Source organism: Myxine glutinosa, chromosome 11, assembly GCF_964187855.1.
Source record: "Myxine glutinosa chromosome 11, kmMyxGlut1.1, whole genome shotgun sequence".
NCBI classification, from domain to species: Eukaryota; Metazoa; Chordata; class Myxini; order Myxiniformes; family Myxinidae; genus Myxine; species Myxine glutinosa.
Genome location: NC_136271.1, coordinates 56,686,348 through 56,709,788, shown reverse-complemented (window position 1 = coordinate 56,709,788; position 23,441 = coordinate 56,686,348). Strand labels below are relative to the sequence as shown.

The following is a 23,441-nucleotide window of genomic DNA, read 5'->3' as shown; positions in this document are numbered from 1 at the left end:
GCTGTGTTGTCTGGTCAGGCGTGGCTTTCTCAGGGGACGCCTGGCACGATATCCTGCTTGAACCAGTCGTTGGTTGACTAGCCTTCTGGATACAGGCACATTTGTCAGTTGCTGCCACTCAGCCCTAAGCCGATTAGCTGACTTGGTACGGCCATTGCAGACTAACCGGTGCAGCTGGCGATCATCTCTCCTTGTGGTTCTGCGTGGACGTCCTGGCCTCGGTATTGGAGTAGGGACACCCCTCTGAGCATTTCGTGTCAGGATCTTTGACACCTGACCTTGAGTGATGCCATAATGCTGAGCAATAGCATGCTGTTTCATGCCAGAATTTCGTAAAGCCACCACTCCATGACAAACAGCATTGTCAAGTTGACGGACCATCTCCAGAGGAAGCGGCAATAACTTTTGTAGACGTGCAGCAGTTGTTTTCCACTAATACAGAACGCAACAACCTTTTCTACCCGATTGTGAAGCCAATCGTCAAATGTACCTGTCCTTACATTTTGTCACGCCACCTGTGATATAATCCTGTTATTGACTTCTTGCTGCGAAAGACAATCAGTGACATGGTTCTTTCAACAAAGCCATCACCAAAGGGTAAAATAAACTCACCAAATTGATATACTGAGTTCAGAAAGTAAACCCAAGTCAAGAAAAAAAAATATTCCATAATAAATGCCAAGTCTGTATATGTCTGAACCTTGTGAGCGAAATATCTTGAAAAATAAACGCTACATCGCCATGAAAGAGGGGCTGGCCGAGGACACGCCCCGGGGAGCCGTGATTGGACAGGGCAGAGCAAGAAGAGACTCGTTATTGGGTGGGAGTCAACCAACGGGAAGGCCATGTTAAGTAAGGACTCGTGTTTGGCCAGGGCGGAGCAAGAAGCTACCCGCTGATTGGTGTAAGGAAGGCCAAGGAGGAAGCAGAGCACCGATTGGCGAAGACCACCGATGACGTCAAAGGCGAGCAAGAAGTGGCGCGCTGATTGGTGGAAAGGTGCTGATGACGTCACGACCCAACGTTAAAAGAACTCGAGGACGGACATTTTCTCTCTTGCTCGCTGACCCTGGACTCTTGTTCTTGCCCTCCGCTCTTACCCTGGACTCTTGTTCTCTGACCCTCCGATCTTGCCCTGTTCCTGCCCTTCTCTGGTTCCCTTGTTCTTCTCCCTCACACATTTGCGCTTGGACCGGTCATGGTCAGAGACGCCACCGGGAGACGTGCAGAGTTTTGCAGGCGGAAACGATGTGCGGCTTGCCACTACAGTGCGCGAGTGAGGCCTGTTTCCCACCAGCGCGCGCGTTTCGCACGCAACCCCGGCCGGACCTCCGGAGTCTTGAATTCCTGGCGAGACAACCCTCCCCCCCTCCACCCCCCAGCCCCCGAGCTGATCAGAGCTAAGTGCACACACACATAATTTATTGAATCCAGTTTATCCTGTCCCTTCATCTGTGTTCTGTCTGGCGAGGGAGCGCTCCATTTAGGAATTTAGTTTTACCATCGCGTTTTTCTTGTTACCGGCATTTTATTTAATAAATCCTTTCGTTATTTTCTGTACATTTTAAATCCTTTTTACATGTGTTATTTTCCGCAGGTTTAAGTCTACTCGGCGGGATCGCTCAGGTAAGCTTCAGCCTCCTCTTCCCCTTTCTTTCCCTGCATATATAAAATCCGCATTTGGGCATTGCCTCCGAGGCTATCGCGGATAGCTTGCTATTGGCTATCCGCGATTCCCCCAGTATTAACCAAGGGGAATTACACGACAATATTATCATCTCATTCACCATGGGAATATATCCGATTTTTTTTTTTCTTTGAAATTTGTAAACCCCCCTTTTAGCTCCTGCTCGGTTAATGTCATCATAATTTAAGATGCTATTTGTATCATTGGTCCTCATTATCATAACACAGCTGTTCTCAATCACACTGGTTCCAGCAGTATTCATTTTTTTTCCACATTTTATAACTTTTATCTCATATCGTTCCAGTATTTTCTTTTATTTTCAAGTACTTTTTCCAACTTTTTTTTCCCAATTTTCAACTGATTCGACTGTCGGTCCCCATCTCTGGCATGAGTACAACCTTTCAGCTGCGGACAAACCCATGGCCTTGGCGTGAGTAAGGATGTTTATCATGAATGTTTTCATTCCTCCCACGCGTTTTCTCACTCGTGCAAAAAAAAGTTCATTGAGCCCTTACAGCCTTTGGGCAGAGCTTGTTTCAAACCATGTCTGTTTGAATGCTAATCGACAAAGAGCTAGCACACACACAACCATGTCTTCCCAATGCTAATGTTCTTTCATTACAAGTTCAACAATCCTTTTTCCATTCTGATTAGTTTTCAATACGACATCTTTGTTTGATAAAATGCATTTTCCTCTTTAAACTTTTGAATCAAATCGTCCCAGGAACATTTTTACTGGTTTCTCAAATGAAAGCAACAGAATTTTGGACTCTCAGTTATTTTCATCTTTCCTGACACGAGTCATATATGGGTCGTCTCAGTACGTTGTTATATGTAAGTTCTCAGTCAGCCACTCCAATTAACAAAGAACATGGTTATACACAAAGAACATACCAAAATACAAAGGTACTTGAAGTACCTATCAAAAGTACATCAAAGGATCATCAAAATACAGAACAGTAACATCATTTCGGCCAGGACCGCTCTCTCCCAGCGATTCCAATTGTATAGTCTCAAACGCGGCCGATTATCTCATCATCAAGGCCACAGCAGATGTAATGTTTTGAATTATGCCGCAGTAGTCCAAAGGTTGTGTCACGTACAGACGAGAGGAATTGCAGACATCTTGTCGCCCAGGGGGCATTTTGACCTTTGTATGGACATGCATATATTTAGTTTTAAAACCATTTTTATTAATCACAATACAATTAACTAATTTGCCAACATTTGAATTCTAATTCACAACCATTTAAAATGGTACACAATTCCGTTTAGCATTTAAGATGTAACATTTGTGAGATGTGGGTACAAAGGTGTTTGCATTTATCATGCGAGGACAGAGGCCGCTGTGCTCCAGACGTCTCCTGCAAACACTCCAAGTGAGGAGTTGGCTGGCCTTCACCCCACCCTACCATCTCACCAACAGCACGGCTTGGGCACAACACTCTCAGAGCAGAATTCATGAACGAAATAGTCTCCAATAATTAATCAATCACCTTTATGATTATCCAATTAAAATACATTTCTCCTTTGTAACACCCTTACTGAGTAAAAACAGTCAGTGTGTCTGTTGGTGTGTGTGTGTCTGCCTGTACGTGTGGATTAAAATCTTCGACTCCAGGTAATCACATATGGCCTACCTGGGACTCATGTCTGGAATCTAGGATGCCCATTCTAACACTTGGAGCACACTTGATTTAACCCTGTTCTCGAAATACTGTTTTTACTTTTTCTCGGTTGAAGGGTATTTTGGATCATTAGCTTGTTGGAGGATGAATCCGCTTTCAATGAAACGATTTCCACTAGGAACTGCATGGTGATGCAGTATCTGCTTGTACTTCTCTTTTGTTAGCATCCCATTGATTTTAACAAGTTTCCCTTCACCAAAAGCTGAGATACAATCAGTTATAGAGCCCACATACTGATGTGTACAGTCATGGCCAAAAATATTGGCACCCTTGCACTTTTTTTTAAATAATGCACCATTTCTTACAGAAAACTGTTGAAATTAAAAAATCTTTTGGTATCCACATATGTATTTTTGGTTTGCAGTGGAAAAAAAAACAAAAAAAAGCTGAAAAGATTACTAAATCTTAGCTTATGCCACACAGAAATCCTAAAATGGCCTGGACAATATTATTGGCACCTTTTCGAAGTTGTTAGAAATAATTAGATTTCAAGCAGGTGATTCTCCTTTACGTTGGAATTGAACTCACCTGTGGTGAGTAGCAGGTGCCTGCAACATAAAAATGACTCATTCAATCAGTTTGAATAGAGAAAAGGAGTCGTTCTGCTGTTTTGTGTCACTGTGTGTACCGTAATGAGCATGGAGAAAAGAAAGAAAACCAGAGAATTGTCTGAGGAAGTCAGACACAAGATTGTTGCCAAGCATGGATAATCAATCGCAAGGCTACAAGTTCCTCTCCAGACACCTTGATGTTCCTGTGTCCACCGTACGCAATGTAATCAGCAAGTTTAAGGCCAATGGCACTGTAGCCAACCTCCCTGGACATGGTCACAAGAGAAAACTTGATCGAAGATTGCAGCGAAGGATTGTTTGAATGGTGGAGACAGCACCTCGATCAACTGCCAAACAGATTCAAGCTGACCTTCAAACACAAGGTACGACAGTTTCAACTCGCACCATCTGTCGCCAACTCGATGAAAGAGGGTTCCATGGAGGACCCCACTGCTGAGAGAAAGACATCAGAAAGCCCGACTGGAGCTTGCCAAAACACACCTGAACAAGCCAAAATCCTGATGGGAGAATGTCCTGTGGACAGGTTAGACCAAATTAGAGCTTGTTGGTAAAGCACATCATCTCTATTTTTACAGAAAACAAAATGAAGACTTCAAAGAAAAGAACACCTTCCCTGCAGTCAAAGATGGAGCAGGTTCAGTGATGTTTTGGGGTTGCTGTGCTGCCTCTGGCACTGGGTGCCTTGAATGTGTGCATGGCATCATGAAATCATGAGATTACCAAGGCAATTTGGAGTGCAATGTTCAACCCAGTGTAATAAAGCTGGGTCTCCGTCGAAGGTCATGGGTCTTGCAGCAGGACAATGACCCCAAACACTTCAAAAAACACCCAGGAATGGTTCAAGATAAAACGCTGGACGGTTCTGAAGTGGCCAGCAATGAGTCCAGATCAAATTCCCATTGAACACCTGTTGGGAGATCTGAAAACAGGCACCCTTCAAATATTGGAGAACTGGAGCAGTTTGCACAAGAAGAGTGGACCAAACTTCCAGTAGAGAGGTGTACGAAGCTCATTCATGGCTATAGGAAGCGCTTGACTGCAGTTATTTTGTCCAAAGTCTGTGCTGCCAAATATTAAGTCTTGGGTGTCAATAATTTTGTCAATGCCATTGCTTTTTATTTTCTGATTTAAAAGGATATAGTAAGTTTTGAATCAAAAACGGTGATATTTTTGAAAATATTTTTGATAAGTGATATTTGAAAAAAGTGCAAGGGTGCCAATATGGCCATGATGACTATGGTGCAAGGGTGGCCATGACTACATACATACATGCATGCATATATATGCAGTCATGCAACTGGTATTGCAGGCATTGTTAATGCACTTGAATTGGACCATCAGCGAAATGAAATTAAAATGAAATGATAGAAGTTTTTCAGGCTTTTTATTCAGGTTTAAGGGAGTAGGTAGGGAGATCATTTCAACATGTTTGAACATCTTTTCAGCTGGTCCCCTGTGCAGCAGGAGACGGGGTTTTGCAATAGTGTGTGTGTGGTGTGTGTGTCCGTGTCCGAGCCGTAACTTTTTTACCATTTGAGTTTTGTCATCACATTTTCACCAAAGTTCTATTTTCATAATATGGAGAAGGAAAATTAATAATTTTGTCAAAGGTCAGCATCACATAAAATCGGAAATTTTCATCCGATTGACCTGAAATTTAAAGAATTTGCATATCGGGTCACTGAATAATTGATTCATCAATTGACAGCTAGAAGTCGATTGTTCTTTTTAGATCAAAAGGTCAAAGGTCAAGGTTGCATAAAATCATCAATGTTTGTCAAATTGACCTGAAATTTTAAGAATTTGCATTTTGGGTCACTGAATTGGTTCACCAATGAAAAGCTGGAAGCTGATTTTAGTTGTTTTTTTTAGATCTAAAGCGCAAAGGTCAACGCTGCATAAAATCATCAATTTTCATCATGTATTTCTTTTTACTGTTTTCGTTATTTTGAGCATACATAAGAAGAAGAAGACATCTGAACGGATGCAGACGGGTTTTGCATTTTCAGATGCTTTCCAGTTCATTTTAACTTTTCTAATCTTATTGGGTTCAAGTATTGTGCAATTTCCAACGATCCGGGTTACAACTGGTCACGGCTCATTATAAATCAAAATACCTTTGAAGAAAAGTATGTTAATACTGTCGTGTTGATAAATATCAGCATTGTTTGTATCTGAGCCTATCTGATTTGGCACCCTAGATCAGTCAAAGCTATAGCATTGCATCAGGCCTTGTGGATTGTGGGTGCAATCATCTTCCCAAATGAGTAGTAGCGACAGTCTGCATCAGGAGTGATATCCAGCACCTTTGTAGTGATGTTCTTTCTGAGGAAACCAGATTCTTCAAGTTTCTCCATCTGTGTTTCCTGCAAAGAAAAAAAAAAAAAGTGGGACTCAGGCAAGAGCCAACATTATCCCTCAGAGCTATTCTTGGTCCTGGCAAGAGTGCTGTGTGTGTGTGGGGTATTGTGGTTGCGGTAGCTCCACTATGTTTTGACACAGTACCAAGTATAGGACTCTGAGTGCCTGCATTGCACTTGCACCATGAGAGATGCTGAGCTTTTATTTTGTTGAACATTTTTGGTGTTGGTGATTCAAATTTAAATCTACTATCTCAGACTATTACCTTCTCGACCTCAGAATACTATCTCATACTATCTCAGAATCTCTCTCTCTATACTATCTCAGAATATCTCAGACTATCAGACTATTACCCTTCGGACTAGATCCTTTCAACCGCGAACTGCACCGAACTTTCACTCAATTACTGTGCGTTAAGTTATAGCTACATTGTTGTCTGTGACGTTTGTACTTATTTAATTTGGAGATTCTTAGGTAAGTCATTAAGTGTTGCATTTAATTAGTATTTTGTGCTTAAAGTAGACATTAGGGATTAATAAACATTCCTGATATAGTTACCCTTCTGTCTCCTGTCGTATATTGGTTTCACCTCAAAACAACACTAAAGGCACATCAGTGTCTTTGTTTATTTTCTGCTGTGACACCCTCCGGGTTACCTGTGCACTCACTGTGGTGCCCTGATGTCAACATGTAACAATATATATATATATATATATATATATATATATATATATATATATATATATATATATATATATATATATATATATATATATATATATATATATATATATACATACATACATATACAGTCACGTGAAAAAGTAAGTACACCCCATGTAAAGTTTTGACTTTTTCAACATATTTCAACATACAGCTATTTGATCTTCATTTCAACAATATTGATAGATAAAGGTGATATAATATAACAAATATCATGAAACATTTACATTTTGTAGAGGTGTGATGTGATGGGGGTGAGTTGCTTGAAGGATGAAGTGGGACAAATTGTTGTCGACCCAGATGGAATTAAAGGAAGATGGAAAAGATATATGGAAATGCTGTTGAATACAGAGAATGAATGGGATGGCAACATAGAGAGTAACCCAGTTTTAGGACCGGCAGAGAAGATAACTGAAAAGGAAGTTGAGGAAGCGATAAAAGCAATAAAATAAAATAAAAAAACCACCTTTAGAGGCCATTTTTCCCCGCAAGCGGGGGTTGGCCTTTTTCGGGCACCATGGTTGTTGTTGTTTCGGGCACCACGGTGCCCACGGTCGGGCACCGTGGAAGCGATAAAAGCAATGAAGAGTGGAAAAGCCGGAGGGCCAACGGGAGTTGTGGGAGATATGTTGAAGGCAGCAGGAAGTTGGGGGTGTGAAGAGAATAACAGAGATCTGTAATCTGGTGGTGAAAGAAGGCCGCATTCCAGTGGTTTGGGAACTGAGTACCCTCGTCCCTCTATACAAGGGGAAAGGTGACCCTCTGGAGTGTGGCTCGTACCGAGCGATAAAGTTATTGGAGCATGGAATGAAGGTATTGGAAAGGGTGTTGGAGAGGAGGATAAGGAAGAAAGTGAAGATCGACGAAATGCAATTTGGATTTATGCCAGGAAGAGGAACGACAGACGTGCTTTTCATTGTGAGGCAGTTGCAGGAGAAGTACATGGAGAAGAGGAAGAAGTTGTTTTTTGGGTTTGTTGATCTGGAGAAAGCATTCGATAGGGTTCCACACAAAGTATTGACATGGGCATTGAGGAAGTTAGGAGTGGAGGAATGGTTGATCAGAGTAGTGATGGCAATGTACAAAAGAGCGTGCACAGCTGTAAGGACGAAGGACGGGAACAGTGGTGAGTTTGAGGTGAAGGTGGGAGTGCATCAGGGGTCCGTACTAAGTCCACTACTATTTGTAGCTGTGATGGAGGTGCTGGCTCAGAACATAAAGGAGGGTTTACCGTGGGAGTTGTATGCAGATGATCTGGTGTTGATTGCGGAAAGTATGGATGGACTGAAGGAAAAGATGAACACGTGGAAGGAATGTATGGAGACAAAAGGTCTGAAGGTGAATATCGGAAAGACGAAGGTGATGGCAAGTGGTAAAGCATGTGGTGAGGTGGAAAGAACTGGGAAGTGGCCGTGTGCTGTGTGCAGGAAGGGTGTCGGAGTGAACTCCATTCAATGTACAATGTGCGCAGAGTGGGTTCATCAAAAATGAAGTGGTCTGAGAGGGTCATTTACCAGTGTGGCAGCTACATTCAAATGTAAGGTGTGCACAGAGGGAGCTGCAGATGGAGGAAATGTTGAGTTGGATCTTGGAGATGGCGTGAAGCTGGAAGGTGTGAAAACATTTTGCTACCTCGGAGACATGCTGAATGGAGAAGGTGGATCAGACTCGGCAACGGTTGCTCGAGTGAGATGTGCATGGAAGAAGTTTCGGGAACTGAGTGGCGTGCTGATGAGGAGGGGAGTGTCGCTGAAGCTGAAGGGAAAGGTGTATGCTGCATGTGTGAGAAGTGTTATGATTTATGGAAGCGAGACATGGGTAATGAACGTAGAGCAGCAACGAAGGCTGGAAAGGGTGGAAATGCGAATGGTTCGATGGATGTGCGGAGTATCGTTGAGAGAGAGGAAGACAAATGATGAATTGCGAAAGATGATGGGAATATTGCCTGTGATTGATGCTGTGAAGAGGAACAGGTTGAGATGGTTTGGTCATGTGTTGAGGAAGGATGAAAGTGACTGGTTGAGAAGAGTGATGGAAATCAATGTAGAAGGAAGTAGAGGACGGGCAAGACCGAGAAAGACTTGGCTAAAGATGGTGGAAGAAGAAATGCGGGCATGGGGGTTAACAAGGAGAGATGCAGAAAATAGGGCAAAATGGAGAAGATTGTCATGGGGACCGCAAGGCTAACCCCCGCTCTAGCAGGGAAAATGGCCTTAAAATGCATGTTGTTGTTGTTGTTGTTGTATTTACATTTTGTAGTCCATTGTATAATTTAAATAAACATAAATGCAAATTTCCCATGTGGAAAAAGTAAGTACACCCCTGCATTTATCACTACTTCAAATACCTAAAATTAGAATCAGGTGCACCAGCTCAGGTGCAAATGAATAGAACATCGTCAGAGAGGATCTTGGAGGAACCTGTCATATTTAAACCTCAGACATTTAGTTTGGTTTGCTCTTTGTTGTTGAAGTGTGCGGCGTAACCATGCCGAGATCAAAAGAGCTCTCTGAGGCCTTCAGAAAGAAGGTTATAGATGCCTACGAGTATGGGAAGTGATTTAAAAAGATCTCCAAACAATTTTAAATCAATCATTCGACTGTCCAGAAGATCATCTACAAGTGGAGAAGATTCCAAACAACTGCCAACTTGTTCAGGCCAGGCCGCCCCAGCAAGTTCAGCCCGAGAGCAGACCGCAAGATGCTGAAGGAAGTCTCTAAGAACCCCAGAATGTCATCAAGGGACCTACAGGTAGCTCTTACCACTATTGATGTCAAAGTGCACGAGTCTACCATGAGAAAGCGGCTACACAAATTTGATCTTCATGGGAGGTGTGCCAGGAGGAAACATTTGCTGTCCAGAAAGAGCACCTTAATATTTCCACCACCATGCTTTACAGTTGGTATCAGGTTCTTGTGGTCAAATGCTGTCTTTGGTTTTCACCAAATATGTCTTCTGGTACTGTGGCCAAATAGCTCTACCTTTGACTCATCTGTCCAGAGCACATTTTTCCAGAAGTACTGGTCTTTGCCGAGGTGTTCATTGGCAAATTTTATTCTTGCAAATGGTGCACCTGATTCTAATTTTAGGTATTTGAAGTAGTGATAATTTATTCTTGCAAGAATAAAATTTGCCAATGAACACCTCGGCAAAGACCAGTACTTCTGGAAAAATGTGCTCTGGACAGATGAGTCAAAGGTAGAGCTATTTGGCCACAGTACCAGAAGACATATTTGGTGAAAACCAAAGACAGCATTTGACCACAAGAACCTGATACCAACTGTAAAGCATGGTGGTGGAAATATTAAGGTTTGGGGCAGCTTTGCTGCATCAGGGCCTGGGCAGCTCACCATCATATAATCCACTATGAATTCTTCATTGTACCAGGGGGTGCTTGAGGATAATGTGAGACCATCTGTCGGAAAGTTGAAGCTCAACCGAGGGTGAACCTTGCAACATGACAATGACCCTAAACATACCAGTAAATCCTCCAAGGAATGGCTGAAAAGAAAGAAATGGAGGGTTCTGGAATGGCCAAGTCAAAGCCCGGATCTAAATCCCATCGAGATGTTGTGGGGGGGTTTGAAACGAGCTATGCATGCAAGAAACCCTTCAAACATCGCACAGCTGAAAGAATTCTGCATGGAGGAGTAGGCAAAAATTTCTCTCAGTCGATGTCAGAGACTGAATGAAGACTGGTAGACAGTTATAAGAAACGCCGACTTGAGGTTGTTTCTGCCAAAGGGGGCAATACCACCTATTAGAGCCAAGGGTCTACTTACTTTTTCCACATACGAAATTTGCATTTATGTTTATTTAAATTATACAATGGACTACAAAATGTAAATGTTTCATGATATTTGTTATATTATATCACCTTGATCTATCAATATTGTTGAAATGAAGATCAAATAGCTGTATGTTGAAATATGTTGAAAAAGTCAAAACTTTACATGGGGTGTACTTACTTTTTCACGTGACTGTATTTATATATACAGACTTGGCATTTAATATGGAATTTTTTTTTTTCTTGACTTGGGTTTACTTTCTTAACTCAGTATATCAATCTAGTGAGTTTCTTTTACACTTTGGTGATTCATTTGTTAAAAGAACCATGTCACTGATTGTCTGTCGCAGCAAGAAGTCAACAACAGGATTATATCACAGGTGGCGTGGCAAAATGTACGGACAGGTGCATTTGATGATTGGCTTCACAGTCGGGTATACAAGGGTTGTTGCGTTCTGTATTAGTGGAAAACAACTGCTGCACGTCTCCAACGGTTATCGCCGCTTCCTCTGGAGATGGTCCGTCAACTCGACAATGCTGTTTGTCATGGAGTGGTGGCTTTACGAAATTACGGCATGAAACAGCATGCTATTGCTCGGCAGTATGGCGTCACTCAAGGTCAGGTGTCAAAGATCCTGAAACGAAATGCTCAGAGGGGTGTCCCTACTCCAATACCGAGGCCAGGACGTTCCCGCAGAACCACAAGGAGGGATGATCGCCAGCTGCACCGACCGGTTAATCCGCAATGGCCGTACCAAGTCAGCTAATCGGCTTGGGGCTGAGTGGCAGCAACTGGCAAATGTGCCTGTATCCAGAAGGCTATTTAACCAACGACTGGTTCAAGCAGGCTATCGTGCCAGGCGTCCCCTGAGAAAGCCACGCTTGATCAGACAACACCGCCAGCGCCGATTGCAGTGGGCCAGAGAGCACCGTCAAATGGCAGCCAGGACACTGGAATCACGTGATCTTCAGTGACGAGTCTAGATTTCTGGCCTATCGTCAGGATGGCCGCGTCCGAGTGCGCAGACAAGTGCATGAAGCCTACAACAAAGTATATAGTGTATATACGAGTATATAGTGCGAAGAGTCCAAGCTGGAGGTGGTGGGGTGACCGTTTGGGCTGCTTTTCATGCAGGTGGCAAAACTGACCTGGTTGTTCTGAATGGAAACCTGAACCAGTTCAAGTACAGGGCCATTCTGGAAGAAACATTGCTTCCATTTGCTCGTGCAGCCTTTCGAGGAAACTTTGTCTTCCAAGATGACAATGCATGGCCTCATCATGCTCGCATGATCCAACACTTTCTTGCTGACCGTGGTGTAGAGCATATGGAGTGGCCTGCCATGTCCCCGCATATGAATCCGATAGAGAACTTGTGGGCAGAATTAACGCGTCAAATCGACCACTTGGTACCAGCAGCCAACCTCTGTGCATGAATTGCAGCAGGCCGTTGTCACTGCATGGCAAGCGATTCCTGTCCAAACCTTGGCAAATCTCGTGAACAGCATGCCTCAACATGTACGTGCTCTCCTGAATGCTCGTGCGGGTTACACGAAGTACTGAACTGTAATTTTACTGTCTGTAATCCCAGTCGTAATTTAACTTTTGTTTTTGTTAAAAAGATTTTGGCTAATGTGCAAAATAAAGAGATACTTCTGGAAAACGTACAGAGGTTTAACACAGTACTGTCCATGAATTGAGTTCGATGTCAGTTTACATCACTTTCAAGGATCAATTTATTTGTTTCGAAATGTCAAATGTGGTTTTTGTTTCTTTTAAAGGTCACATTAACAAAATCTAGAATGATTTCAACATAATTCCAATGAACTTTTGGTTCTAAGACATCTTGAAAAGTAAGTTCACTGCCAGAAAAAAATATTCCATATAAAATGCCAAGTCTGTATATATATATATATATATATATATTTATATATATATATATATATATATATATATATATACACACACACACACACAGTATATGGTTGGTATGGAACAAAAGGAGCTCTTAAGTCTGCCAAGTTAATTTGGTGCAAATTGGTGATCCATGTTTACAGCACTTCCCGTGAATCCAGTCTGCCTGTTTAATGGGTTAATATGCCAATTTTCTCAGCGCTATGGAGCCTGCTCACAACGACCATTTTCATAAAAAAGAATATTTATGGATGGAGAAAAGCGGGAGGAAGAGGAACACTGCCACACAGTGGCGATCTCAGACTATAACAAATGAATGATGAACCTCCCCAACACACCCTCAGAAACACATACACCTACCTGCTCTTTTATTCAGAGGAACATGGAATAGAGAAAGAAGACATAATGGAGAGGGAAAACCTATGCGAAGCACAAAATTTATACACATATACATATAATCTACTATATAAGAGAGATGTGTGTGTGTGTGTGTATGTTGCCATTTTTCTCAGAGATGGCTGAATGGATCTTAGTCAAACTTTTTAGAGGTTCATCAGTGAGTGCCTGGGAGTGTTTTAGGCAAAAAAAAAAAAAAAAATCTGACAAAAAAAGTTCGTTTTTTTGATTTAAAATTAAAATTAAAAAGAAAACAATCGCTCGATAGTGCCTAAGCCTTTTAAAATTAATGACAGTTATATACAAGTGCACATTTGCATGAATAAATACAAATCACCAGACATTTTAACACAAATAAATCAAACAATTCCGGAAGTGTACGAATTTGGTGGTAAGGCTTCTTCTTCTTCCTGATCGGCATCACACTTAACTCAAACGTGATGAACGGCATACTGACCAGCATATATTCAACAAAAAGGTGATGAACCCCCTTCCACTCCCCTACTCCCTTCCTCACGCCCCCCCCCCCCCCCCTCGTATGTATATCCTCATATATGTATATACGAGTATAAAGCTCTTTCTATCCACTGACTGACTGATATTAATGTTAGGTGCCTTTCAGATGTCATAGAAAGCTGAAATTTGGCGTGCTGACGGACATTGAAGCCGGTATCGGGGAAAAAATATCACCGAACCACCAGAAAGTATCCGTAAATGAAAATTTATGTTTAAAAAAACGTAAATTCGTCTGGGGAAAAAAAGGGCATTTGAAAATTGTAATTTCTATAACTAACTGTGAAATAAACATGACAATAATGTCGGTAAATGAACAAAAGAAAAAGCGTCCGTAAATGAAAACTTACATTTAAAAAAACCCGTAAAAACGTCCGTTAAAAAAAACAAACCTCAATCGATATCTAGTATTTGAAAATTGTAATTTCTATAACCATAATTGTGAAATAAACATGACAATGTCCGTAAATGAACAAAATAAAAAGCATCTGTAAATGAAAATGTACATTAAAAACTGTCCGTTAAAAAAAAAACCTCAATCGATATTTAGCATTTGAAAATTGTAATTTTTACCACTGTAAAGTGTGAAATTAACATGACAATAATGTCCGTAAATAAAAAAGAAAATGCGTCCATAAATGAAAATTTACATTTAAAAAACTTTAAAACATCTGTTTCAAATTTATAATTAAAAAAACAATCGATATCTTTAGCATTTGAAAATTTTAATTTCTATTTTTTATAAATTTAGGTTTCTTTCTCGATCTTATGGGGAAATGCAATCGCACAAGTAGAGAAAGAAGTTTACCATGAATAACTACCCAAAAGAAAAGCATATCACATTGTTTGTGATAAACTATTGAAAATTCTGCTGGATGTATTTCACATGGATCTCATAAAGAGGTCAAATAACATTTTTGTTCATCACAGCAACGAAGTCTAATTATATGCATACCTCAAACATTTTACGGATGTCCGAATACTTGTTTTTCAGGAGTTCTCCCCAAGACGTGAGGTTACAGTAGGTGAGCACTCCACCAGTGGTAAGCAAGTCATGAGCGTATCCCTGTAGGAAGGAGCAGTAGGTAATGTTTCGGTTATTTATTGTTTATAAACTTGAATAATAACATCCAAGAGATGTTCTTCCTTGCTCTGGCTACCCACAGAATGCAACGAGTGCCTGGAGATGCCAGTGTCGTAAATTATACCCATGCTTTCACCAATACTCTTAGTATGCAGGAAAAGTCTCACTCAGGCTATGAAGCAGAGTTTCCTTTTGTTTGTTTCTCATGAGTCGATAGGTCAGGAAGGTTCTTTGTAAACCCAAAAGCCAGTAAGACTGGCCAGTTGAAGTGGTTATGTTTTAGAAGATGCACAAATCTTGGTAAATAATTTTGAGCCAAAAGGAGGACTGCATGAACCGAGTCATGGTACCTTGCGATATATACACAAAGAATTAAGTTAAGCACCCCCCCCGTTTTTTTACAACCTCGCACATTACAAGTTTGTTGTCGTCAAAACAGTGTAATATACCCATGATATTGCTATATTTTCTGGAGAAGTGATATTATGGTCACATAAAAACATAACAATCATGCCGTTTTCAATATTTTATTCTGAATAATTTAAGGTGAAATTTTTTGGGAATTTTAGGCATATTTTCACCTCAATTTAAGTATGGAGCTATAGGTCCATCACGGACAGTGTGGATGACGTTTATGTTTTCTAACGTACAGTCATTGTTCTGAGAAGACCTCTAGCGATCTTTGCGTCAATAACGTGTGTAGGACCCACGTGATCGGATCACTGACTCAACCCTACGTCTCATAGACCCTGTAAGCCGTCGTATGCGTTGCTGTGGCAGGTTGTTCCATTCCCGATGTAATGCACGTTCCAATTCATCCAGATTGGCTATTGGAGGGACCATCTTCGCAATTTGTCGTCCCAACATGTCCCAAACGTGCTCGAGGGGGTTCAGGTCAGGACTGTACGCAGGCCAGGGGATGGTTGTCACAGCACCTTGCTCCAGCAAGGCTCGGACGCGTCTCGCACGGTGAGGCCTGGCGTTGTCCGGAAATCCAGAATACCACCGTAATCCCGCACTTCGATGACCACACCCTCGCCAGCAGACCCATCTTCATGGATGACAACGCCAGGCCTCACCGTGCGAGACGCGTCCGAGCCTTGCTGGAGCAAGGTGCTGTGACAACCATCCCCTGGCCTGCGTACAGTCCTGACCTGAACCCCCTCGAGCACGTTTGGGACATGTTGGGACGACAAATTGCGAAGATGGTCCCTCCAATAGCCAATCTGGATGAATTGGAACGTGCATTACATCGGGAATGGAACAACCTGCCACAGCAACGCATACGACGGCTTACAGGGTCTATGAGACGTAGGGTTGAGTCAGTGATCCGATCACGTGGGTCCTACACACGTTATTGACGCAAAGATCGCTAGAGGTCTTCTCAGAACAATGACTGTACGTTAGAAAACATAAACGTCATCCACACTGTCCGTGATGGACCTATAGCTCCATACTTAAATTGAGGTGAAAATATGCCTAAAATTCCCAAAAAATTTCACCTTAAATTATTCAGAATAAAATATTGAAAACGGCATGATTGTTATGTTTTTATGTGACCATAATATCACTTCTCCAGAAAATATAGCAATATCATGGGTATATTACACTGTTTTGACGACAACAAACTTGTAATGTGCGAGGTTGTAAAAAAACGGGGGGGGTGCTTAACTTAATTCTTTGTGTATATATTGTGTTTAGGGAGGAGGGAAGAAGGGTTATGGTTGCATATGTGGGAGCTGAGGAAGGCTGATTAACAGAAGGGAACGAGTAAGCAGGAAACAGAGTTGCACCACAGAAAGTGAAGGCAGGTAAGCAGGTACATAGAGTGGGAGCATGGATTGGTGAGTGTAGTTTAATCTGTGCTCAACAGGTTGTGTTTCAGGGAGTGGGGGATGGAGCGGGGTGTCACATTGACATAATTATCGCATACATATGTAGATGTACCCTTATTTATTTGTGTGAATTGTGGATGATCCATTCCAACTTTTTAGTGGCTGTGCCAGTGATCTGACAAGTTGATTTTCCAAAGAATTTTTTTTTGCCAAGTTGAACCTAACATTGATGATTCATAAATTTTCCCAAAAGTGCTAACAATAGAAAATAATGAACCATGTTAATTAATGTGAGTTCCTTTACAAGGGACCTCACTGTAGGAAGAGGCTAGACCCATTGAAGTTTGTGAAATGGTTGTTTGTACGTGCTCTATCTTTTTTTTAATGTGGAGCATCAAGCAAGGAAAGAGCACATACTATTTTGGTCTTTCGTGTGACCGTCGGGGTTTGAACCGCTGATCTAGACTCGGAGCGGACGCTCTAACCATCACAACACTGAGTCTGGGAGGTTTGTCTTACAGTGGACTGAAATAGTTACGGTAAGTCAAGTCCAGCCATGGTGACTTTTATGTGATGTCGGACTTACCTTGATGAAGTCGAATTGGTGCGTGTGCCAAGTCTCCTCTGAGAGCGGATAAGTGTCATAAAGAATACCTGTTTCAGAAGGGAGAGGTTATGGTTGAGGAGCAATTAATTGATTGCAGAGCCCATACAGATAATTTAATGTTCATGGCCTTTACATCTAGTGTGGAAAAACAAAATTCATACGCACCATCAAAATGGCCCTTTGGCAATGTGGGCACCACGTCTTCCCACAAGCCTTTCAGCGGCACAATCTGTGAGTGGGATTGTCACTATAGTGGGGGCATTTGATCACACTCAATATAAAAAAGATACACCATCTCAATACTTGGCAAGTTAATTTATCAGTCCTGGTTGCATTTTTGTAATCACAAACACTATGAAAGTAAGTTTGAAGATTGAATTTTTTTGTAGTTGTGTGCCAAGCCAGAATCAGCATGCCAACACATCCTTGCCTTGTGTGGCTGGTGTGCTGCCCATTCCTGCAGCCGGGCAAAGACTCCATCATTGCACTCGATGATCCAGTGTTCTTTTATAGGAAACTCTTCAATTTTGCTGGCTGCAATTGCCATTCCAAAGCCAATCTCCAGCACACGTCCACCTGTCGAAGCATGGGGTGAATGGAAATGTGGATCACGGGGATAAGTTTCCCACTTATTGCCTCCAAGTGAGTTTAGGAAAAAAAATTGAGGCTTGGTACCCGAAGAGCAAGCAACAGTCAAAATAAGTATTTGTCGAAGAATCGCCTGTGATTCCAAAGAAAAAAAAATGCTTTATTCCGCAAGAAAATTTGATGAAAAGGTTTGAGCAATGTCCTCAATGAAAGGTGTATATGTATATCGTGACAAAACTTTAAAATTTTATTATATTTTTTTATTCATATTCTGTTTTATTAAATTATCTGTCCATAATGTGCAAGTTTCTTACTGAGTGCAAGAGACATACAAACATTTATCCACCACTGTACAAGTGAAGAAGGATCAGGTCCAGAATGATTTCTTCATGACAGTTTCTAAAGAGAGAGTATAAGAAGGCTATTTTCATTTGCAGGAGTGGAGAAAGTCTGCGATACAAGTGAGTGAGTGTCGTTTGCAGAAAGTTGAGCAAACAGGGCATCTGCCAGGCTGTATCAAATGCCAAAGATACAGGTAGTCGACAAAAAAAATGCAAAAACCAATGTAAAGTCACTTAATAGGGCGTTGGTCCAGCACGGTCTGTATGCGCCGTGGCAGAGAGTTCACCAACGTCTGGAATTCTGCAGGAGGGTTGCGGCACCATTCTTCCACGAGAAAGTCAATCAAACTCACACCTGTTTGTTGGAGGTGGAAAACGCCATCTCAGGCGTCCTTCCAGAATATCCCATAAATGTTCGATTGGGTTAGGATCTGGTGATTTTTCTGGTGATCAAATTTTCAACATAGCTTTATTATGAGAAAACAAATTGATAATTTGATCAAAAGGTCGAAGGTCAGCATCACATAAAATTGTCAAATTTCATGCAATTGACCTGAAATTTTTCATAATTTGCATATTGAGTCACTGAATTGGTTCGTCAATCAAAAGCTAGAAGCCAATTGTTTTTTGTTTTTTTAGATCAAAAGGTCAAAGGTCAAGATTGCATAAAAGTCAATTTTCATCCAATTGACTTGAAATTTTAAGAATTTGCATATTGGGTCACTGAATTGGTTCGCCAAACTAAAGCTAGAAGCCGACCTTTTTTTTTTTTTAGATCAAAAGGTCAAAGGTCAAGGTTGCATAAAATCGTCAATTTTCATTTGATTTACCAGAAAGTTTAAGAATTTGCATACTGAGTCACTGAATTGGTTCGCCAATCAAAAGCTAGAAGCTGATTGTTTTTTGTTTTTTTAGATCAAAAGGTCAAAGGTCAAGATTACATAAAATTGTCAATTATCATCCGATTGACTTGAAATTTTAGCAGGGTTTGCATATATTGGGTCACTGAAGAATATTGCTTTTGAGATGAAAAGGTCAAGATCGCCTAAATCGTCCAATTTATATATATATACACATATATATATTTTAGCCGTTTTCATCATGTTTAGCATACTGAAGAAGTTTGAATACAAAGCGGATGCTGACAGGCTTTGCATTTTGAGATGCTTTCTAGTTGATTTTGTGGTTGGTTTAAAGGGGTGGGTGTGTCTAGGGCATGGGCTTTTTGACTTTATCATGAACACTGTGGAAAATGGTAGAGAGAGGAGACAGAGAGACAGACCGAACGAATGGACGAGCAAGCACAACCAATAATACAGCAGTTATCTGTGGTTGGGATGATCAATTTTATTTTTATTTGAACCATCTGGACCAAATAACAGCAATGGGACTGAAAAATGCACAGCACTTGGTAGATAATGACAAAAGGATGGGGGCCACATATTTTGCAAGGATCCAGAACTACCCAATTAGTTTGCAATTTGCAAGCTCCAGCAACAGTTCTCAATTATTACATCCCAATTGCATAACCTTGGGATGGTGACTACCGGTAGATTGAGATCACATCTGAAATACAATTCAATTAATGCATCTCGTTGAGTTTGATCAAATCTAACTCTCCTCTCGTAAACAAATGTCCCTATCTGTGCAAAGTGAAAGGTTAAAACCTTAACTTGATGTTCGCTTCTTCACTGCGATGACTTATCTCCATTGTCTCGTTGTCTGTTAATAAGTGGACTTTGTAGAATCATCCATGTATTTCATCATACCCATCGCCTCCGATGCAAAATTATAGACAATAAACAAACTGTACATTAAGATTCCTTTTGAAAAATTGTATCACTGTAAAATACAATACAAATTGAACAAATGTACGATTTTGAAAGTGTCGGGGGAGAAAATAGTGTCAAGCTGGCACATACCTCGAGAAGCTGCGATGGAGGCCAGTTTGTGCATGTACGGTGTTTCCCAGCGCTCCATCACTGGCTTTCCCATTATCTCCAGGTGTGCATCTGATGCATCAAATTCGGCTTGGGCGTTATGCCATTCTTTCTGACAGTTCTCTCCTGCCGAGAAGATACTCGCCTGGGTCGCCATGCAACAGTTGCGGTTTTTCGACAGTTTCCAAACTATTGATGAAGCAGTGATGGACTTTGCCTCAGTCTGGAAAGGGGAGGAGGGAAGGTTAGTTAGGGGGCAGGGGGAGGGATGAGAAGCTTCAAGAATGGTTGAGTGGCTGGTTTTGTGTACATTCACAGTTTTGTTTACTCATTAGGCTGAAGTCCAATTTATGATTACAGTATACATGGTGATTGTGGGAGGACAGAAGAGGCAAACTCCCAAGGGATAAATTAGTAATCAGTTGTTTTGCCAATCGAAATGTTTTTTTCTTCAAATCGTGAATAAGTAGCGATGCGCAATCAAATGTCCATCTGTGTCCCAAAGTAAAGTCTTTTTTTTTAAGGAAAGGTGCTAGCCTCATGAAAGAGCTAAATTACAAAGGGCAGCAAGTTGACAAACTACCATAGGGTATGGTGGAGGTGTACATACACAAGGAGGAAAAGCGGAACAACACAAAATCATTTACTACAATCTACATATGGTATCCCTATATTTGTCATACCAGCCATCTTAAACGAATTGGTGCTGAAAATGTGACAAATTGTAATGATCACTGAACTTGCATCACATCCCACCACTTCACCTCCAACCAATAACAATTTGCACAACTATCTCCACAAAAAGCACTTTTGTTTGGACGGATATGTTTGCTGACTGGTGTCGCAGCCTTTTATCTCTGTGTACAACAGGCATTTTAAAGGCCATTTTCCCTGCAAGAGCGGGGGTTAGCCCTGCGGTCCCCATGACAATCTTCTCCATTTTGCCCTATTTTCTGCATCTCCCCTTGTTAACCCCCTTGCCCGCATTTCTTCTTCCACCATCTTCAGCCAAGTCTTTCTCGGTCTTCCCCGTCCTCTACTTCCTTCCACATTCATTTCCATCACTCTTCTCAACCAGTCACTTTCATCCTTCCTCAACACATGACCAAACCATCTCAAACTGTTTCTCTTCACAGCATCCATCACAGGCTCTATTCCCATCATCTTTCGCAATTCATCATTTGTCTTCCTCTCTCTCAACGATACTCCACACATCCACCGAACCATTCGCATTTCCACCCTTTCCAGCCTTCGTTGCTGCTCTACGTTCATAACCCATGTCTTGCTCCCATAAATCATAACACTTCTCACACATGCAGCATACACCTTTCCCTTCAGCTTCAACGACACTCGCCTCCTCGTCAGCACGCCACTCAGTTCCCGAAACTTCTTCCATGCACATCTCACTCTAGCAACCGTTGCCGAGTCTGATCCACCTTCTCCATTCAGCATGTCTCCTAGGTAACAAAATGTTTTCACACCTTCCAGCTTCACGCCGTCTCCAAGATCCAACTCAACATTTCCTCCATCTGCAGCTCCCTCTGTGCACACCTTACACTTGAATGTAGCTGCCACACTGGTTAATGACCCTCTCAAACCACTACATTTTTGATGAACCCACTCAGCACACATTGTACATTGAATTGAGTTCACTCCGACACCCTTCCTGCACAAAGCACATGGCCACTTCCCAGTTCTTTCCACCTCACCACATGCTTTACCACTTGCCATCACCTTTGTTTTTCCGATATTCACCTTCAGACCTTTCGTCTCCATACATTCCTTCCACTTGTTCATCTTCTCCTTCAGTCCATCCATACTTTCTGCAATCAACACCAGATCATCTGCATACAACAACTCCCACGGTAAACCCTCCTTTACGTTCCGAGCCAGCACCTCCATCACAGCTACAAATAGTAGTGGACTTAGTACCGACCCCTGATGCACTCCCACCTTCACCTCAAACTCACCACTGTTCCCATCCTTCGTCCTTACAGCTGTGCGTGCTCTTTTGTACATTGCCATCACTACTCTGATCAACCATTCCTCCACTCCTAACTTCCTCAATGCCTATGTCACTACTTCACGTGGAACCCTATCGAATGCTTTCTCCAGATCAACAAACCCAAGAAACAACTTCTTCCTCTTCTCCATGTACTTCTCCTGCAACTGCCTCACAATAAAAAAGCGCGTCTGTCGTTCCTCTTCCTGGCATAAATCCAAACTGCATTTCGTCAATCTTCACTTTCTTCCTTATCCTCCTCTCCAACACCCTTTCCAATACCTTCATTCCATGCTCCAATAACTTTATCGCTCGATACGAGCCACAGTCCAGAGGATCACCTTTCCCCTTGTATAGAGGGACGAGGGTACTCAGTTCCCAATCCACTGGAATGCGGCCTTCTTTCACCACCAGATTGCAGATCTCTGTCATTCTCTTCACACCCCAATTTCCCGCTGCCTTCAACATATCTCCCACAACACCCATCGGCTCTCCCGCTTTTCTCCTCTTCATTGCTTTAATCGCTTCCTCAACTTCCTTCTCGGTTATCTTCTCTGCCGGTCCTAAAACTGGGTTACTCTCTATGTTGCCATCCCATTCATTCTCTGCATTCAACAGTATTTCCATATATCTCTTCCATCTTCCTTTCATTCCATCTGGGTCCACAACGATTTGTCCCACTTCATCCTTCAAGCAACTCACCCCATCACATCACACCTCTCTTTCACCATCTGCTTTGCAATCCTGTTTACCGCTCTCTGACCCTCTTCCAAATCCAAGCGTTCTCCGAACATTTTCCTACATGCCTCCTGCGCCTTTGCTACCTCTTTCTTTGCAGCCTTCTTGGCTGCCTTATAACTTTCATGCTCTTCCTTTTCTGCCCCCGTACCCTTCACCTTCTGCCACTCCTTGAACTTCTTCCTCTTCTCGTCAATCTTCTTTCCAACTTCATCATCCCACCACCATGTTTCCAAGTGCCTCAGTGGTCCTTTTGTCCATCCACATATCTCTGTGTAAAGCTGGATATCTGATCTTGATCTAATCTATCTGATCTGATCTAATCTATCTGATCTAATCTACCTATCTGATAAAATCTGATACTTCATTGCAAGCACCTTGTCAGAGGAGTGGACTTTATGTCGAAATTGATGAAAACTCTGAAATAAGTGACGTACATTCATCGGAAGAGATGCCAGATTCGTCTACGCCGTAGGATGGGCAGTCAAGAAGATTATTGTTTTTTTGTAAACAGGATTGAGGCTCATGGACGAGCTCGAGCAAAATGGAAGGAAACAAAATGGAGAGGAGGAAACATCAACAGCAGAGTACAAGTGAGAATGAGATCAAGGAGGCGGGAGGGGAGAATGACACATGAGGGTGAACAAGCTGAATGAAACGAAGCAAG

At 41.9% G+C, this 23,441-nt stretch overlaps 1 protein-coding gene across 5 annotated transcripts in view; it reads right to left on the bottom strand.

The window, feature by feature from the left end:
* Window positions 1-5,314: 5,314 nt before the first annotated feature.
* GAMT (guanidinoacetate N-methyltransferase) overlaps window positions 5,315-23,441 on the bottom strand; it is a 48,649-nt gene continuing 30,522 nt past the window's right edge. For all 5 annotated transcript variants that reach the window (XM_068130704.2, XM_078786685.1, XM_068130707.2 and 2 more), the window contains 6 exons: window positions 20,017-20,257; window positions 17,596-17,741; window positions 17,331-17,394; window positions 17,145-17,212; window positions 14,595-14,705; window positions 5,315-6,313 (listed from right to left, as the gene is read on the bottom strand). In XM_068130704.2, coding sequence (XP_067986805.2) covers window positions 6,173-6,313; window positions 14,595-14,705; window positions 17,145-17,212; window positions 17,331-17,394; window positions 17,596-17,741; window positions 20,017-20,257 — 771 coding nt within the window. In that variant the 3' untranslated portion in view covers window positions 5,315-6,172. The remainder of the gene's footprint in view (window positions 6,314-14,594; window positions 14,706-17,144; window positions 17,213-17,330; window positions 17,395-17,595; window positions 17,742-20,016; window positions 20,258-23,441) is intronic.